General features: G+C 36.7%; 1 protein-coding gene across 4 annotated transcripts in view; it reads left to right on the top strand.

Moving 5' to 3' along the window:
* Nucleotides 1–20,780, top strand: part of CNTN6 (contactin 6) — a 143,017-nt gene that overhangs the window by 30,789 nt on the left and 91,448 nt on the right. For 3 of the 4 annotated variants that reach the window (XM_033863719.2, XM_033863722.2, XM_019947438.3), the window contains exons 2-3: nucleotides 3,772–3,867; nucleotides 18,772–18,975. In XM_033863719.2, coding sequence (XP_033719610.1) covers nucleotides 3,772–3,867; nucleotides 18,772–18,975 — 300 coding nt within the window. The remainder of the gene's footprint in view (nucleotides 1–3,771; nucleotides 3,868–18,771; nucleotides 18,976–20,780) is intronic. The other variant, XM_033863720.2, reaches the window with a different exon arrangement.

Genomic DNA, 20,780 nt, shown 5'->3' on the forward strand with positions numbered 1-20,780 from the left:
CCTAGCAATATAGCACTCCCCACCCCACCCCAGCAATCTGCAGAACCCTGTGGAAAGGCATTGAGCTTTTGTGTTTGTTTGAAAATGGAATGGCAGTTTATGCCATTTTATATGCTGTAAGTGGCAGGGAGACCTCAGTCAACATCTGGAAAGCAGAATAACCTGGTGTTTGAGAATGTGAGCCCTGGAACCAGACTATCTCCTTTTCAGTTCTGTCTTGATGAATAGAAACCGTACGGTCTTCAGTAAGTTGCTAATCCTATTTGAACCTCAGTATCCTCCTCTGTGAAATGAATGTGACGTTGGTACCTATATTCCAGGATCATCATGAAGATTCAATGAAACTGCTTCACTGAGTGTCTGGCACTTAGTAGTTATTCTTGATATATGAAAGAAAGAAAGAAAAATAAAGAAGATTTAGAACACTAAAACAAAATAATTCATGCACAGCAAATAGAGAAAGATCCAATTAATAGTATTATTTTTACTTTGGCCAACTCAACTACACTATGTCCTGCTTGAAGCATGGACCTTTTCCTGGTGAATATTTTTTCCTATCCCTATCTTTTCGGGTGCTGTTCTCTTGGTCGGGATCAATAAACTCTGGGTACCCACAGCCTTCCTCCGAGTTTATGAGAGTTGGCAAACCACTAGCCTCCTTCTGTGACAGGGGCTGGCACCGCCAAGCACATCCTCTGATTGTGATCCTCAGGCCTTGGCAGCAAATACACAGTTTTCTCGCTTTAATTGGGCTGAGATTCATTCCTACAAGTGGTGGCTGCAAAGATGTATTCTCTTTACAATTAGGCGTTGCAATACTTAGCATTGCTTGGACTTAATTTTAAATACATTTTGGTGACCCTTTTCCCTCCACTGCACCTTGGTTGCTCCAGGAGAGAGCAAATGGCCCAGTAATTCTTTAAAGCTCATTTTATGAGCCATTCTCAGGCACTTCCTGCTGGCCTTTGGAACAGAGCCTTGTTTGTGAATGCATTTTTGCTTATGCTCCTGCCAAATGCTTCCTCCAAAACCAGCAATAAAACCACAGGATCCAATAAGCCCTGGTCATCAGAATGGCTTAATGAGAGCAACCTCGACGACTGGGGTCTTTAATAGCAACCAGCACGGCAGGACTTGTACCTTGGGCACAAGGACATCCTGGGCAGGTCACCTTTCTGGTTTATGGGAATTTCTCCAAATATTATAGAATTTGAGACTCAGGGAACGACTCATACTAAGCTATTTTTCTCTTAAGCAAAAAATGGATAGGACAAAAATAGGAAAAGGTGGTTGTCTCTGGCCTCTCCTTAAAGAAGAATAAATCTGGAGTTTTTAAAGGTCTTACAGAGCAAAGAAAATTTCACTGAATGCATGTATGGCTACCTTCAGTGAACCTTGCTTCAAAATAATCTGAATTATGTTTCTGGTTAGCAGAAAGGTACTTGAAATATAGGTTGGATACTTAAAACAGATCTTGTTCAAAGTACATTCACATGAAATGGTACTTAAATTCACTTAATTTAAATAAAGCAAAACTAGATCATGTCTATGATCTGTGTGCTATTAAACAGTTTTAAAATCTGAATTATTAATTAAAACCTGTGAACTAGTATTTTCAAATGACTGTGTTTTGATTGCTAACAGAGCTTGGGTGACTTTTGAAAGAGGTTGATTTCCTTTCATGTCAGCTAATAGAAACCCCATTGTAATCATAAGGCATGGAGAAATTATGTTACAAGTGGATACTATTTAAGTGGAAGTGAACACAGAATATATTAAAGTACCCATAGTCTTAACAACAGTGTGTTATAATGACTTCTGATTAACACTGAAAACACGATTGATGTTACTGTGAGCGTGGAACACTGACAATGTGACACACGGAATTTATTTGAAAGCTTGTTAATTTCATACACTCATTCAATTTCTCACTACTCCTTTGTGACAGTTTTTGTTTTCGTGACCATTAAAATGTCATGACAATTTAATGGGAACTTTCAATGATAATAGTAAGGAAAAAACCCCCTTAAAATCCTCACCTGTTATTACTGCTCGAAATAGAAACAATCAATATATTGATTTTTGGTTTTAAATTCAGTTTGTTAGCCTGATTCTTAATGAGTCACGTGTAAAATGATGCAAACCCAAGTCAGGGCAATAATTCACATCAATGGTACCAACATATGTAGGCTGATTTAGTCTTTCTATGGCCAAAGAAGAAAGAGGGAATATTCGTTTAAAAATCCTCTAGAGGAAATGTAATGTACAAGGCACTCTAGATCCTAATCAGATGTAAGGCTAATGACTGCTGAAGAGGAAGGGGAAGAGATTTAGGTGGGAAGAAGCCAAGTCCATCTTGGGCAAATATTTTCATTATTAAAAGTAGAGCATATATAAGAGTTATTAAACTTATAATACTCCTGCCCCCCAAAATACCTCAAACAAGATAGAAATTTACCAATATCTAATATAATAATGCAAAGTAGGTGGTCAAGATCAGCTGTGCTTCTGCTCCATGCAGTCACTCAAGCACCCAGGCTAGTGGTCTTTTACCTTCAATATTTTCATGTCATTGGCCATCTAGATGGTAGTGATATTGGGTGGGTAGGTGGAGAACATTAAATTTTTTGGATATTTCCTCTCAAACGTAATAGGTGTAAGTTTCACAATATGTGAGAAGTTTCTGCTTACTCTATTTGCTGCAAAGATGTTTGGGAAATGTATCTTTTGGTTAGAAAAGTGTAGTATTTGTTCTATAAATCTATTACTATGGAAGAAGGGAGAGTAGATTTTGGTAGACAACTAGCAGTCTGTACCTCATGACACTTATCGCGATGTGTATATTTTATACACACACACACACACACACACACGTTTTTTAATTGGCCTTCTACTTTTCCTTTTAGTAAGCACAATAAGGGAAAGGTACAAGTCTGCTTTATTTACCAATATATCTTCTGCCCTTAAATACCCTTCCTGTCTTTTAGTAGGGGTTTAATACAAAATTTTTAAATCACTGAATGACTGATTGAATGAATGAATGAATAAAAGGGATTTTACAGGTGAAGAAACTAAGTTTCAGACATTAGCCTTTCCTGGAGGCTGGGTGACCATTTCTAGGAATGTTGAATGATTTCCAGCTCAGATGGATAGGTTATCAAGATAGCTAGTAAGCTGTCTTCCAGCACTGAATATCTATGATTCTTTGGTGTTGTAGGAAATTACAACACTTCATAAAAGACCATGAAGCTGCTTTGTGAAGGAGTAAATCAACAGAAATTAGAAAATATACCTTTCTTCTCGTTGGTTCAATCACATAAAACTCTGTCCCTCACAACATTCCATGCTAATTTCTCACAGACTTCATCCCCACATCAAAACGGTTACCATTCAGCTTAGATGCTAGAAGACTGCAGCACATTTGCCACATACCTTTTTTAAATCACACCTTCCTTGGCAAGGAAAAGTAAATATGTGCTGGGTTTAAAAGATTTCCTATCGGGCTACAGGCTGCCTGGGAGAATAAAAGTAAACAAAAAGTGAGTTTTGTTAACAAATGTCTTTATCATATACTCTGTTTAACTGCATTAAAATAAAAGAAGGAAAGACGAAATTCTGAGAAATATAACCAGGGTACAGCAATTGACCATCAACTAAAACTTCTGGTCAGAGAAGTGTGAGTGTTCATTACTGTTAACAATAAGTTTTTCTTCTAAAAATTTTTCTCGGTAAAATAACGAGTTCTAAACTTGCTTTTCTTTGTTTTTCAAGATATTGAAGACTTTGAAACCAAAACAAGAAGCACAGTGTCCGTCCGAGAAGGTCAAGGTGTGGTGCTTCTCTGTGGTCCACCGCCACACTTTGGAGGTATGGTGGGGCTATTTTGAGGCACACAATTCAGGCGGCCACTCAGGGAACAAAATAGCACTTCAGTTCTTAGAGCCAATGGTAGACCTTCATCAAATTTAAGGTACCAGGAAGGTTCAGACTCATCTTGCTGCATCCCAACAGTCCTAATCCAAATCTTTTCTTTTAAAGATATTTATTCAATCAGCCACTCAACAGGTATGCCCTTAAGGAGACGCAGGATGGCTCTGTACACACGTGTGAGAAATGGGGCTTTGCAGTGAAACCACCACAGCTGTTAATCTGCTGCCTGTCATCCTGCATGACAAAGGGCAATTTGTTTAACCTTTTTAGGCTTAGTTTCCTCACCTGTAAAGTGGAGACACTAATACCTATATTATAGTACTGTTGTGAATGTTAAATGAATGTAAATCAATTAGTTTAATGGCTAGTGTTTTATTTAAAAAAGAAAGCTAAGATTGTAATTTTATTTTTATTATCGGGCTCTATGGAGAAGCGAATGCCAACACTCATTCTGGTGACCTCACCTTAATTATTGGAAGAGGAAAGTTACCCCTAATTGGAAGCAAATGTTGGATGGCTCTGAATCAGAATATCTCATAGCAATGGTGAAAATCAAGCAATAAATGCCACTCTTTACTTTGGAAGAATCTGGATTAGCCAGTGAATTAACCTGTTGCCAGGGATCTAAACCACCCACTGATCTGCAAGCCCTTGGGGCTGCATTTTCTCAAATTCTGTACGGTTTGGTACAATTTGGTAGATTCTCAACCAACTGTGATCCTGCGAGGATTCAGTGTAAAAATATCCATAAAGTCATTTCATTTAGTATAATCCGATACCATACTGACTATATTGTAGTTAGCTTAATAACAATAGCAAGTGCTTACATAGTACACACCTAAATACTTTACATGTGTTAACTTTTTAACTCTGTACAACAACTACTACTCGAGGGAGATACTATAATGATTATTATTTTACAGATGAGAACACTAAGGTACAGAGAGGTTAAGTACTTGGTCCAATGTCATGCAGCTGGTAGGCAGTGAAGCCAAGCTCCAAATCCAGGCAAACTGGGTCCCAGACCCTGGGCAGCTCTTTACCACCGCTGCCTCTGTTATAGTTGATCTCCACTTTGGAATGGGAGGAGTTTTGGAAACACATAGACAAATATTTAAAAATAAAATGAAAGCAACTTTTCTTCTAATATTAAACCAAATCTTTTTTATGATCCTTTAAAAAGTTGAAAATATTTTTACCATTACTTTCATTTTTATACAACCTTGTGAAATGCTGACACAAAAAGAAAGAAAAAAAAAACGAACTGGAAGTTAACAATACTTTTATTCAATATTATTACAGACTGGTATGTCACTATGCTCACCTGAAATATTAGGGAAGAGTTACAAAACTTTCAATGCTGAGATAAAATAAGAGCACACAAAAATGTGATTTTTTTTGATGTTTGTTTTTTAATAATAGGAAAATTATTTTCCAGTACCATAATATAAGATGACAAGACATGCAAATCATGTTCGTTTGTGCTGTCAGTCTGTGTCATTTTATACTCTGAGATTGGTCAAAGAGACTTGACAGAATCGAAGACTATTTTTACATTTGTTTACTCTAAATAAGAATAACAGACATGCAGAATACTTCTAAATGAGTGTCATATATTTTAAAAAGGCCATCAACTAGGAGAAGCTTTCCCTTGTCACCTTGACACCTACCAATGAAGAAGTATATGTTGATCTTTTAAAGCATATAAGTCCTTCATTATAACAGTGTCTTTCTGCTTAATGCCATAAGACAAAATAACAGATATACAAAACCTGCCTTAAATTAAGATTGTCATAACTGAATAATGCATCCCTGTTGCATGCAAATTATGACAAACTTGCCTGATAACAAATTCGATTATGTAATATGAAATATTTTAGCAGGATTCCAAAGGTATTTGTCAATATTGACTTCATCTAGGTATTACAAGAATTTCCTTCCTGAGAGTCATGGCTTCCTCCACTCTACAAAGGAAGGAATGCTGGAATACTGTTCTTTTGTCGTTTATTGCTCTCTCAGATCAAAACTGAGGGGAATATTAACAGATACCTTTTGCTCCAATTATACAAATAGTCATTCATTCATTAAAGTATTAATAAAGTAATTAATTCATTAAATTAATGCAATAAAGTATTAATAACAGTAATAAGAGCTACCAGTTGTTGAGTTGTTACCATCGGCAAGCACTATAAGACCTTCCATTTATTTTCTCATTCCCACTATTCCAATATTTTTTTAATTTTTATTTTATTTATTTATCTATTTAACATCTTTATTGGAGTATAATTGCTTTACAATGGTGTGTTAGTTTCTGCTTTATACCAAAGTGAATCAGCTATACATATACGTTAATAATAATAATTTTAAAATGAGGAAATTGAGACTCAGACTAAGTAAATCGGTTTTCAATTAGTTAATAAAGGCAAGATTCCAACCCAGGACTTTCTGACTTCAAAAAATGCCTACAGATAGAAGACTCTATAGTTAATTCTTAAACCTCAAGTTGTTTATTAGTTTCAAGAATCTTACACCTTCAGGTCTGCTAAGAGCCCTGAGAGTGTCTTTAACTGGTTCATTAAAACAATTCTTTATTCTTCTTTTTCCTGCCTCACCTTCTTGTGAAGGTGAATTGTACCAGGAAAGACCTCAAGAAAGAAGAGAAATATATTCATCAGATAACCTTTAAATTGGATTAATGGACAGCTGGTTTAAAGTGGGCTGACTCTAGAGACAGACATGGTCTATCTTTGTCTGTCTTTGTAATTTGTCCTTAGATTTCGTGTGTATCTATGATCAGTGTCATAACCAGATGACTTCTTTTCTGGAGAGTCTGAGGAAGAACCCACTTCTAAGCTCATTCAGGCAATTGCCTGAATTCAGCTCCGTACGTTGTAGGTCTGAGATCCCCGTTTCCTTTTTGGCCAGCTGTCAAGAGCACTCTCATCTTCTAGAAGCTGCCCACACTGCTTGCCACATGCCTCTCCGTTTTCAGAACCTCCTTTGCATCAGTTCCCTCTAATACTTCAAATCTCTCTAGCCAAGAAGCATCCCATCCCAGTAAGGGCTCACCTGAACAGGTCAGCTCCACTAAAGATAAAGTCACTTTTTCCAAGTCAACTGTGCCATCTAATCTAATGTAATCATGAAAGTGACATCTCACCATATTCATTAATCCCATCATACCCCAGATGGTGGGCAGGGGTCAATGGCAGTTATTTTAGAATTTTGTCAACCATAATACACTTTCCAAAAATTTTGCCTTCACTTATTTCCATCTCTCTAAAGGCTCCATATTTACTTGCACACTTGGCAGTCACAAAAACATGCCTTCGAAATATACTAATTTGGGCAGATGAGGTTAGCAGGGCAGGATAGAGCAAATGTTGGCATGGCCAAATTGCTTTTACATCCGGTGTGTGAAAAGCAAAGATACACTGTAGATATCAATAAAGCTTCTCATAAAGAAAAGTGCTACAGATTCCATAGCGATAGAAGACCATTAGGGCTGAAATTTTTACATCATTTTTTGGACAATTTGGTTATGTTGCCTTTCTCTATGTACCTGGTCAGCAGCAGTGAATCCCTCAAGTTGCTCAGTAACAAGGGAGAAATCATATTAAACGTTATATTATCAGAACATCCTGAATTCTTTGTGCTTTCTCTCTAGTGTATTCACAAAAAACTTGCAAATTCTTTTCTTAACAAGGCCTATCAAATACATTTCAGTGTGTTTTATAATATTAAAAAAAAAAAAAACACCTACAGGAGAGTAGGAAAAATTATCAACTAGGCTGAATCCTATAAATTTACCCAGCAAAGAATAGCTCCAGGAACAAAAGAAAAAATGTGTGTAAACAGATTTCCCACAGAAATGATTGGTCACAACTCAATGACATAGAGTAACTGGCATAAACCAAACTGAACAGGTGCTGTTATATGGACATCCTTTCTTTCAAAAAACCAAAGGAGATCTGAGTCCAGAGTAGGCATTCTTGTGGATGCTTCCTACACAATTTTTAGGGCAACCACAACTGCAGACGTGCTACTCATCTAGAAAGGGGCGATTTATAGATAAAGGTTATTCTAGGAGAAACATACCCACAGTGGAAAAGAAAAGCAACCTAGGCAACAATGCCAGAACACAAAACTGGCACATTCTGCTGTACCCCTTAGAAATGTGAGATTTGGAAACAAAACAGTAACCATTCCCTATACTCTGAGGAGAGAAGTGTATTTTCTTCCTTAATTCTACTTCCTCACTAGAGATAAGCTCCATGAATGTGACTGAATCCATGCTGGCAGAAGCAGACTCATCCCTTCCTTCCATCCTCCTAAAAAATATATAACTCCAAAGTATTTCAGAGAAATGTAAGTTGTACTGAAGATTTGGTGGAAAGAACACATCGGACTGAAACATTTCATTTCCCATTAGACCTCACTTCTTCTCCTAACCTCTATTGGTCGTCCATGACTTCCCTTATCTTGACACAATATCTAACAGTTCCTTCCATTATCTATTATAGTTCTTATCCTTAATTTGTATAACCGTCTCAGAAAAATACAATTCTCCTACTTAGCTTCTTGGTGCTCGGCAGAACTAAAATTTGGAGCGTCAGCTAAATAAAACCCTTTTCTTTCCTCCACTATGTCTCTGGAGGGTTCTAAGGTCATTCCTCTAAACACAGGTTCATGTGAGGGAAAGAACCAATAGAATATTTATTTTACTAATTCATGTGGGGGAGGGGTCACAGCCTTGAGGTGGACTTTGAACTGTTATTCAGAGAGGTCCTTGCACCTTGAGTTCTCACTCACCTCAAGAGTGAGCTTTTGTTAAGAGCCTCAGTCACTTGTAACAATGATTTTGCATAAGTCATCTGCAAAAGGACTAAAAGCACAGTTTCCTCTAAATTTTTGAAATGAACGTAAAACGCTTGAAGCCAAAGCTATTAGATGAATATGAAAATAAGCAGTCAATAGATCTTCATGAGTACAGTGAATGAGCCTGGCCTCATGTGAAATTTTGTTTAAAAATGACAGTGTAGAAATGATACATGTTGTCTAAAACAATTAAAATCACCTTCACTGTGAAATAATAGTTCCACCATATTGAAAGTAAAGCACATTCTTTCCCTTTATTGTCTGAATATAAAACTCAATCCTGGGCTCATAAATATCGTAGGTTTAAAATTTGTTTTAGAGGAAATGTTCCATTCTCTCCTCAGATACAACTTTTAGGTTTGTAGAACAATTGAATTTATGCCAGTACTTTGGAGAATCTATGTCTGTAGTAGAAAGATAGCACTGTTGTTTGAGCCCAGCATTTGTATTTAAGTCAATAAAAATGTTGACAATTCAACTTAAATTGACAATCGTTCCCAGCAAGGCTCAAAATTGTGTTAGAGAATAAAGAGGATAACTATTGAGAAAACGTGCTAAACTTTCATATCTCCTTCTTCCCAATTAGTTTGTTGTTTTTTTTTTCCTGTTTCTGGAGTAAATTACACTGGTGTTGTCTTAATGGGTAGGCCAAATTGGCAGTGACAATATTACTTTTGAATGTTGCTTGAATGTGTAAAATATTTAGGCAGATAGGCCCAACAGCTGCTCGTTAGCATAATAATAATAATAGTGATGATAACCATCATTATTGACCTTCTATTATATATTCGCTCAGCAAATATTTATTGTGTACTTACTAAGTGCCACTCATTTTACTGAGTTTTAGGGATATGGTGGAGAACAAAGCAACAAAGTCCTTCACTCCATGAATCTTAACCGTAAACAAATATAATAAAAAATATAAGTATGGCAGATGGTGATAAAAGCTAGGGAGAAAAATAAAGGGGATATGGAATGATGGGTGTGGCTGTTGTCTACTCAGAGGTCAAAGAAGCCTTCATTGACATTTGCGAAGAGAACTAAAGGAGTGAGTGAGACACTGAGAAAAGGCAGTTTGGGGAGTAGGAGCAGCATGTGCAACGGACCTGTGGTAGGACTGTGTCTGGCATGTTGGAAGAACAGTAGTGAGGCCCGTGTGGATGATGAAGGGTGAGCAAACAGGAGAGTGGATGAGGGTGGAAGCACTACTTTCAAGATATTTTACAGCCTTTGGAGTTTCCTGTGAGTGAGATTAGAACGCAATGCATGATAGTGAGCAGAAGAAAGACATGCTTTCTCTTTCAGTTTTAATAGTTTTTTCTGGAGAACAGACCATCAAGGGGCAACAATATAAGCAGTTAAAAGGTGATTACAGTGATTCAGGTTACAGTTAATGGTGGCTTAAGCCAGGATGATAGCAGTGGACAGGTGGATAAGTTGCCATATTCAGGATATATTTAGAGGGTATAGCTGAAATAACTTCCTGAAAGATTAAATGTAGATTGTAAGAAAAAGAGGGGAGTAAAAGATAACTCCAAGGTCTTTAGGCAGAGCAGCTGGAAGAATGCAGTTCCACGTACACGGATGAGGCCAATAAAGGGGGAGCAGGTTTTGGGATGGGGGGAAATCAGGAATTTATTATAAGACACATTAATTTTCAAATATCTAACTTCAGAGAGAAAATTTCAAGTACACAGCTGAATTGATGTATCTAGGAAGAAAGGTTTGAAGAACCAAATTTGGAAGTTATCATATGTAAATAGTATTTAACACCATATGATTGGAAAGATAATGAGTGCCGACTATACACTGGGCGTTCAGCTCAGCATCTGGCATACCTCGACTCAGGTAACACTTTCAAGAAAAATTTCTCCAATTTACAAATTGAGTAACTGTGTTAAAGAGGTTACTGTTAACTTGGCCAAGATCATGTCTCTGGAGTTCAAGGGATCCTATCTAAATACCACTGCATCTATTCTACTGCCTAATTTTGTCAGGCATAACCTGGCCACAGCAGACACTTAATAATTACTGCATAAAGTATAAAGAGATAGCAAGTGTTCTGAACTCTATTGGAGAATATGTAAACACCATCCAGAGAGGTGGATTGATTTTCCTAAAATTAGTGTAGAGTATGAGAACCAGAAAGATTATGGCTCTCCCACTGCATGTAGGACCAAAAATCCAATTTATTCTTCTAGGTCGCTTGCTGCACACCCCCTCTCTCCACATTCAGAATCTCATTTATTCCCAGGAAGAATGTTTTCCTTACTTTTCAGCATATTGAACGGAACTCATGTTACAGCCTGTTACCATCTGAATAGCCCAGGGTTTTTCAGTATCAGTACTACTGACAATTTAGGATGAGATAGTTCTGTGTTACAGGGTTTGTCCTGTGCATTGTTAACATGTTTAGCAGCACCTTTGGCCTGTACCCACTTAATGCCAGTAGCACCCCCTCTCCCAATTTTGAGTATGAAAATGGCTCTAGACATTGACAAATATCCCCAGGTGGGCAAAATCACACTTGGTTGAGAAGCACTCGTTTAGCCCATCTCTTACATTCACTCTATTAAGCTCACCCTTGAGGATGGAAATTGAAGAGGAAAGAGGAAGTCTAATCCTCATGTATTATTCCCCATGACTTGCCCAGGCTTCCTTAGAATTGGAGGATTCCCTGAAGTTTATTCAGAAGCTGGCTAGGTTTTAATTCCTTCTTCAGAAAGGATTTGCCAGTACAGATGCTGTCCTAGAATTCACTGGAACCTAGCAATCATAGGAACTCTGAGGGCCTTTACTTAGTGATTGTCTGTAGGCCACAAAGGCAGCGATCTCCATGATTCCAAACAGGACGTGCTGTAGATCAAAAGGTATTGAATAAAATCTAGGTGGTCAAGAGGTAATTATGGAACAAATGCGAGCTCAAATAGGAGTGGTTATAAAGGTGTTGGGGCAGTTTTCTGGCTTCCATCATAAACTTGCTCAGCACCAATATCAGTGACCTCAACCCAGAATAGGAATTATTCTTCTTGGATTAGGTCTTTACCACTGAGCTGGCATAACCACCTAAGAGCCAGTCACATTTTACCCTGTAGCACTACACAATGTTTGCAGTAAATTGTACGCATACTGGAATATTCCAAAAAAGGATTTAGCCACTAAATCTGAGCACTCTGCTTCAAATTCTGTTTTCTACTCATTTATTTTCTGCCTCAAGAAACATGCTACCAACTTTGAGATCCTTTCTACAGGGCCAACAGAAGTTCTCAGTGTCAGTGTTTATTTTTACTGGTCTCTTTCACATGAGATGCTTCCCCTCTAATAAAAATTACATCCCATATAATGGGTATACTTGCATATAACTTTTGTGTTTGTATTTTACATATCACAGTACAAGATATAGGGCTGTAAAAGATGTTATAACATATTCATGCTCTGGGGAAAACAGGATTTGTTGTATGCTTGACAGAGCAGCAGATAGTCTTTAATTGCTTACTGCAGATCTTCCATTTCTAATAATAATTGTAGAGGATGGTGTCAATGTGAAACTACAGACAATGGTTCAGGGAGGACCTATTATCATTCAGTTCTAGTGTTCCTGCTGAATCATCATAGGGAGAATACATCACAATCATCAATAACAGATAAATGCCATAGATGGTGGAGAAAATATTTAAAAATTCAATGGTTTCAACTTAAGTGGCTCATGAATTATACATTTAATTAAGAAAAGCCAAATGGAAAGGATTTTAAGCTTCTAATTTGCAAGGTATTTTTCTTCTTTCCTCATTAAAAAAATATACAAATTCAGCATGGCAGTGGCTGATAATGGAACAAAATAGATAAAAGCCCCCACTGCAGGCTGGCTGCTTGGATGAACTGGAAGAGTCAGCCTAAGGGGAGAAGGGAGCAGGGCAGGATGAAAAATAACAGTGACAGGAAGGGCTTGCAGCTTTACATCTTCAACAGTTCACAGAGGGGCACAAAAGACACCCGGATTCTAGTCTCAGAGCTACTGCAATCTTCCTTTCTGCTCATTCGCCTGTAAAATGAGGAGGTTGGGCTGGAAGAAATCTCAGGTCCCTCCCATCCCAGACATTCCATGAATCTATGAACTGATGTACATCCTTTTCTCAAGCCTCCCACACACCACCCAAAGGCAAATATACAAGGTGACCACTGTTCTATCAAATCCTTCCTAGTGTGATCACGCAGAGGACACTGAGATTCACCATTAATAGCAGTTATTTTCAAAGCAGACTTTGCCCAGTGTCAGCACCCCGTGGGAATTTGTTAGCAATGCAAATTCTCTGGCTCCACACCAGACATACTGAATGAGAAACTCAGAGTGGAGCCCAGCAGCTGGCATTTTACCAAGTCCTCCAGGTGATTCTGATGCTCACAGAAGTTTTAAAATCTCTTCTCTAGAGAGGACTTTTTGGAGAGAAGGATTACTTATTACAGGTTTTGCAAATGTGTTCTATTCCCTGCTAATAGTAGCTATAAGTACACTGGAGTAATTTAGAATAGCGGGTTAATCATTTATTCTACAACATTCTGAGGAAACTGAATCCAGGACAGGCAGTACTGATATGGGAGGGAATGCGTGGTGAGGAACAATTGTCCTAGATGTGAGTAGGTTCAGGTATGCAGGGAGCTGGGGTTTTGGAAGTCTGAAGGCAAGGAAGAATAGCCAGGAAGAGCATACTGACATAGAAAAAGAGGATCAGTTGTAGATACACAGAAAAGAAGAAAGGTGGTATTAGGGAACGAACAAAGGGTTTGACATTAGAAGGATGTAGGTTCAAGTTCTGCCCCTTTCTACATGTTAACAGTATGATTTTGGGAAATTACTTTTATACCCCTAGCTCCAGTACCCTCCCCTATATATATGACAGGCATATTAGCAACAGCCAATTAGCCTCACAAAACAAACTGTGGGAATGATGAAACAGGTATGAAATAAAAGTGCTTCTTAGCTTTTTAAAAAAATTATTCCTTAGGTAATCCTCCTTATTTCTGAACCACATTCTTTGAGCAGCTTCTCAATATTCCACAATTGAAGAAGGATACACCACATGTAGGAACAGATCGAAAAGTTTTAGCAGCTAAGGTAAAAATGAATTCAGCAAGGGAGAGATGAAAATTACAGTCTCTGGCCCCAAGATTACAGGGTAAAGAATACAAAGATTTCTTGGACACTAGCGGCAATCTGTAATTTCTGCAAAGTGAAAGGGGTTACCTTGGATTTCGGAGAGCTAGAGCTTATTTTTCTCCCCACAGAGGTATTGATGAAAGATCCCTAAGCTGAACACAGCCCTGGGAATTTGCTCAAGATTTGTCTTTATTCCATAGAAGGTTCGAAAGATGAGGAGTCACTGACAACAGGGAAATCTGAATTACATTTTTTCCTCCTCTTTATACCGAAGAAAATTTTGCTATCTAGATGGCTCTCCAGTTTCAAACAAAACCCTTTGAGCATCTCTTTGGTAAAGACAAAGCAACAGGCTCAGAAGTGAGACAGCAAAGGACATCAGTAAAGAAACTCAGAAGCAAGAGACCATATGAAATGACAGACGACTCCAGTAGGGACTTGAAAAAGAAAACAAAGATTCAATACCCGGAAACAGGACAAGAATGTCAAAGTATATTTTAAAAAATAAAAAGCGACTTGTATTTATGCATAGTTTTTCTAAAAGTATAGAGTATTAGAAAAGTCGAAGCAATGTTGAGGGTGGAGAAGACCATTCACAGAAACACAGATTTAACCTCCCACCCACTGCAAAAATTAATCTTTTTTGCAATACCTCAAGCAATGCTCATCCATTCTCTGCTTGGTCACCTCTCATGATAGAAAACTTGTTATCTCATATATCTTCTGCTGGTATAGCTCTAAAGTTTGGACTGGTCTTCACTGTATCTTAATACAGTCAAACAGCATTCTGTAACCTTCAACAGCCACAAGTTCTACTTTTGCCTTCTGGATATCAATGGAGAAGGCTTCATTTCGCCCTTTATGAACACAACAGCAATTCGACCTATGAAGGCAGTTCAATTATTCTTCCAATTTTCCCCCTCAAGGGTCAATTATCACTTTCTTTGGTGTCCTAACTTCTGGCCTTTGCTATGTTTTGCTTCTCTCTCTCTTGATATACTTGAGATTTTTAATTCCCTCTCAATAGCGGGTGCTCTGAACATAATATTACAGTTCAACCACGAGACATTTGTAGGGTGTTGAAAACAGATTCCATGGTATTTTACTCAGATATTAATAAATCAAATCGCTAGGAGGAGGATTAGCTATCTGTACGTTAACAAGCTTCCTAATGTGCTCTGAATAAAACATAATACTCCAGTCTTAACGGTTCAGAGTAAGAATAAAAAATATTATCCATCATATTTTTTATAAGTCATAAAAACTTATAAGTTGTAAAAACACTGCTTCATTCTAGTGTTTAGCTTTCCTGATACTATTTTCATCCCGTTGCTTCTTTTTCCCATTTACACAAATATTACATAGTAATTAAAAACTCTAATATGGCAAAACACATTATGCAGAGAGTGAAAACCTATGGTATTCCTTCTCCTTACCCTGAGAAAACCACTATATACATTCTTAGGTTTCTTAATTTAATAATTTATGTGAACACACACATACATACATATACACACAAGTTCTCACACACAGATACATAACTCTTAATGGGATCATACTAAACATCTTGATTTACAACATGCTTTTCATATAATGATGCGTCTTGAATTTTTTTCTTCCTGAACACCACTTTTATAGGTTTAATGCCACTTTGTGCATTTGCACATTTCATACTTTAGTGACATTTTTGTTGCTGTTCTTCCCCTGTGTCATATATTTCCCTTATATCTTCTTCACTCCTGAGAATGATATCAGAGTTCTGGCTGTATAGATGAATTTATTTTTGTTGAAATCATTTATGAATTGTGGTCAGAATTTAATATACTATTATATAGAATATATATAATTTAACATATAATAGATGATTTGATTTGATTTAGTTCCTCCTCACTATTAGTCTGTTTTATTGTTACACCCACTCTTTTCTTCTTTCTCCTTCCTATCCTCCTTTCTTATATTCTTTTAATAATCTGGTTCCCTAAGTGTATTGTTAATGCTTTATGTCTTTTTTTCTTGGTGAAAGGGATGATAAAGATGGCAAAATTCCCATATTCCCAATTTCTCAAAAGTTTTTCTATATGGATCACGTTTAAGGTCAGAATAGCTGTCAATCTGTATTGTTTCCTCATCCTTTAGACAATTTTAAATCAGTACGACTAGTGAAGAATGTTTCAGGTGGTCTGCTTCTATCTGGAAAAGACTGCTAGATCACACCAGAAATAATTAGCCTTGTTTTTTGGTCTCTACCATGTCTTGCTTCTGCACCAGTTTTAATATAAGTGCAGATAACAGATATGACCTGCAACTTCTGTCTGGACAAGAGGCCCCTAGTTGCTTCAGGTGCTCTCCTATGAGCTGTGATTTCTAAGCGTGTGATGTCCAAATTCATCTAGAGGTGAAGATACTTTAACCATAACTAGTATATCCCCCTTTTCACCCCCAGCACCTATACCTTCCACTTATTAGGGGGGAGGGGTCATTTTTGAACCATTTATATTCTTCCACTTTCCTAGACATAAGTTCAGTTCTACCTAGTTTCCACAATACGTATACTTTTTAACCTTCATATAGTACCACACTTATAAAACCTTAATCCATGAGAATATTTTCCTTTGCTCAAAGATATCTGGCTAAAATAAAAAATGACAACATGTATTTTTTACAAAAATTTAGAACAACTCTAACTTTCATATATTGCTGATGGAGATATCAACCGATACAACTTTGGAAAGTTCTTCTGTAGTTTTTTATAAAGTAAAACATGCATCTATCCTATGGCTCACTCCTAAGAACTTAACGAAGAAAAATAAAAAGTCCACAGATAGTTTTAGAAAAGAACGTTTATTTCAACCTAATATACAATGGTCCCGAGATGGAAATAATTCATATGTTTTTCAAGAAGAAAGCAGCCAAACACATTTTGGTATATTCATAGAATGGAATCCCACTCAGCAATAAAAAGGAAAGAAGTACTGGTAGTCACAACTACATAGGGGAACATTAAAATATGTTCAAGAAACCAGACACTAAACAGTATATTGGGAGTTTGGGATTGACATGTACACACTGCTATATTTAAAATTGATAACCAACAAGGACCTACTGTATAGCACAGGGAGCTCTGCTCAATACTCTGTAATAACCTAAATGAGAAAAGAATTTGAAAAGAATAGCTACATGTATATGCATAACTGAATCACTTTGATGCACACCTGAAACTAACACGACATTGTTAATCAACTATACTCCAATATAAAATAAAAATTGAAAAAAAAAAAGTACATTCTCCTTGATTACATTTTTATGAAATTCCAATACTGGCAGAAATAATCTATGATGATAGAAATCAGGTAGTTGTTACAATGGTAGAGATTGACCAGAAGGGACATAAGAAAATTTCTGAAGAGATGGAAATGTTCCATATTTTATTTGGGGTTGGTGGTTTCCTAGGATTTAGATTGTTAAAACTAATTGGACTGAACACTTAGGATCTGTGGATTTCATAGTATGTTCATTATATCAATTATATATGTCTCTATATATTTATATTCATATTTATATATAAGATTTCCAGAGATAGATTGATTGATGTTCAGCAAAACTGATATGTTCTTTTTCATCTTCAAGCTTTTATTCTCTGAGCAATGTCTGGCTGCTCATCTGCTGCTTGGATAGCTCCCAATCATCCTTCTGGTTTGAACATGGAAATTTTTTTTTTAAAGATATTTTTAACGTGCACCATTTTTTTTAACATCTTTATTGGAGTATAATTGCTGTACAATGGTGTGTTAGTTTCTGCTGTATAACAAAGTGAATCAGCTATACATATACATTTATCCCCATATCCCCTCCCTCTTGCGTCTCCCTCCCGCCCTCCCTATCCCACCCCTCTGGGTGGACACTGAGCTGATCTCCTTGTGCCATTCATCGACAGATGAATGGACCATTTTTAAAGTCTATATTGAACCTGTTACAACATTGCTTCTGCTTTTATGTTTTGGTCCTTTGACCGCAAGGCATGTGGGATCTTAGCTTCCTGACCAGGGATCGAACCCGCACCCTCTGCATTGGAAGGCAATGTCTTAACCACTGGACCGCCAGGGAAGTCCCTAACATGGAATTCTTTTCAGAAGAATTTTCTGACCACAGATCATTCTAGCTTCCTTCTATGGGCTCCCTACAATGCTTCTGTCAAAGCACATATCATCCCACATTGACATTATCCACACTAGTTGTAACTAGTTTAACTGGTTAAGCTTTATACGGCATAGGCTTTACTTTGCTGTATTCTAAGTCCGAAAATGGTCACAAAATAGGTGTTCAGAAATTATGTGATGATTGAATGATGGAATGAATGAATTCCAAGATCAGTGGTAGAGTCCTTGAACTTACACCTTGAAGTTAAATTTTTAGCAAGTACACCTAAACATGATTAATGCGGGCATCCTTCTGACTACAAATTGAGAAACACTGCTTCAACACAAGCATTGCTGGAGAAAATCAGTGTGTATTTTAAGTCCTTAGTATTTTATATCTTATAGCTTTTCTTAATAAGTTCATTCACTTATTCCCTTGACATCCTATCACCACATCCTTAATTACAGAAAGCTAGTGATGGATAGGGAGACTATATCATCCAAATTGGGATATATTTAACTGTAAGGGAATATGACAATTACAGCAGGACAACAGGCATAAACTGGACAAACAGGGGTAAAATCGTATTCTACTTATGGAGAAGTAGGGCACAGAACTTTCAGGTAAGAATGAATACAGTAAGGATAATACTTATTTTTTCTGTTTTCTAGGTTTATCTTATGCGTGGACTTTCAATGATAACCCCTTATATGTCCAAGAGGACAACAGGCGGTTTGTCTCACAAGAGACAGGAAACTTGTACATTGCCAAAGTGGAGCCATCAGATGTTGGCAACTACACTTGCTACATAACAAACAAAGAAGCCCAGCGAAGTGTTCAAGGACCACCCACTCCATTAGTGCAGCGTACTGATGGTAAGATGATGAGTTATCTTAGGGATATACTTTATCTGTGGATCTTGAAGCCTGGGGAGATCTGTCGAGCTTTCTGCTTCCCTCTGGTTCAGTGGAGCGATATCATGTATGAGGTGAGGTTTAATTCACAATATGATGAAAATCACAAAAAATAATAGAAAACTATATAATTTATCCACATAGCACAGTATAGATGATTCTGGGTATACTGTGCCATTTCTTCTCTGGCATTGGAACGGATCATCTTTTCTTTGCTTAAGAAGTATTTTGTTTAAAAAAACAATGTTTGTTTGGGAGAGTAGGCAGGTGTATAGACATGTGTGGGTGCTGCCAAACTTATTGACTGAATTAATATATTTTCAATGGACATATGACACAGCTTCTCTTTAATGTCTCCTTCTTTTCCGTATTTGTATCTTTTGTTCACCCTTTATTTTCCTGGTTGGCAAGGCAGGTAAACGATTCAGATCCAAGGAAAGTAAATCAAGTCAACATTAATTATGAGCATTCCAAAGAAAAATGCAACACAAGATTCATACTAATTATATTCCTCCAAGGAACATAATTCAGATTGGTCTTTGATGAGTTTTGTAGTTTAGTCAAGCTGGTACAAGATTTAGAGAGTTAGAAAACCTAAGGAAGTCACTGAAGTAGAAAAATCCTCTAGTTGATTCTTTAATTACATATTCACAGTGGGAAATGTAAAGATGGAAAATCTGTTGATGCATTTTGTGATCAGATTCTGGACTTGAAGTGTAACACTGCATAGAGTTTTTCTCCTCTCTAAGGAGCTTAAGAAAAGTAGGAATACAATGTTAATGATGGCTAAAGAATCATGGAACTAGCTCCTTAGAGGGAGTACTTATGACAGAGCTTTTATAATCACTAACCATTCAAATATATTTTCACGGTCTTAATTCAGAATTCAGCAACCACTAGATTTATTCATAAGTCCAATTTCTCCCCTTCAGTGAGTACTCTCTTCATGATTGCAAGAGCTCATGAGCCACTAATATGCATAGAAACACTACCATATTTTCCTTTCTTCCCCCATCTACTCTTAGTTTCCTCTTTATCTCTTCTTAATTCCTTCATTCTTCCATCTCCTCTATTCTTTTAAACACATTTATGGTAAAAAATGACCAGAAGCATCATACATAATAAAAAAAAAAAACTCTTCTAAAAGTAGTCACTCAAGAAATATCAGATGTCAAAGAAATAGAAAACATAAAGTTTACCAGTTTAGTTGAATGAAGTAATACTCTTGACCTCCTCAACCAGAGCCTCTTTGAATGTTTGGAATGATTAAGGTCTTAAAAATGAGGTATTTTCATTTTATATGTATTTTGTAAATTTCACTTTTTTGTGCACTTGTACTGGCAACCAATACATCATTTATGTTAGGAATGTATTATTCTGGTGTTTGGTATATAAGTAAAAATAAAAGAAATTCAACATTTTTAAAGATGTTTTAAAGAAATTTAAACATTTTAAACAACAGTTTGTTGTTGATTAAATTAATCAAGTTAACGAGGATAGCCTGGAGATACATTTCTACTTTTTCCAACTTTTCTGGTAGCTAGCATATTTACAATACCTTAGACTATTGTCTTAGTCTTATCTTAGCCCGTATCCATAATTCCTTTTGAAAATTTTTAAATTATTAAAATAAATTTTTATAAGGGTACAGTAAACTCATTTAGTGGTAAAACCTTAATAAACTGACATAAGAATATTTATGTCTTTATTTATCCCAACTACTTACTTCAAAGGTTTTGCTGCAAAAGTACCGATATTTTGGATTG

The sequence above is a fragment of the Tursiops truncatus genome, chromosome 10 (assembly GCF_011762595.2).
Source record: "Tursiops truncatus isolate mTurTru1 chromosome 10, mTurTru1.mat.Y, whole genome shotgun sequence".
NCBI lineage: Eukaryota > Metazoa > Chordata > Mammalia > Artiodactyla > Delphinidae > Tursiops > Tursiops truncatus.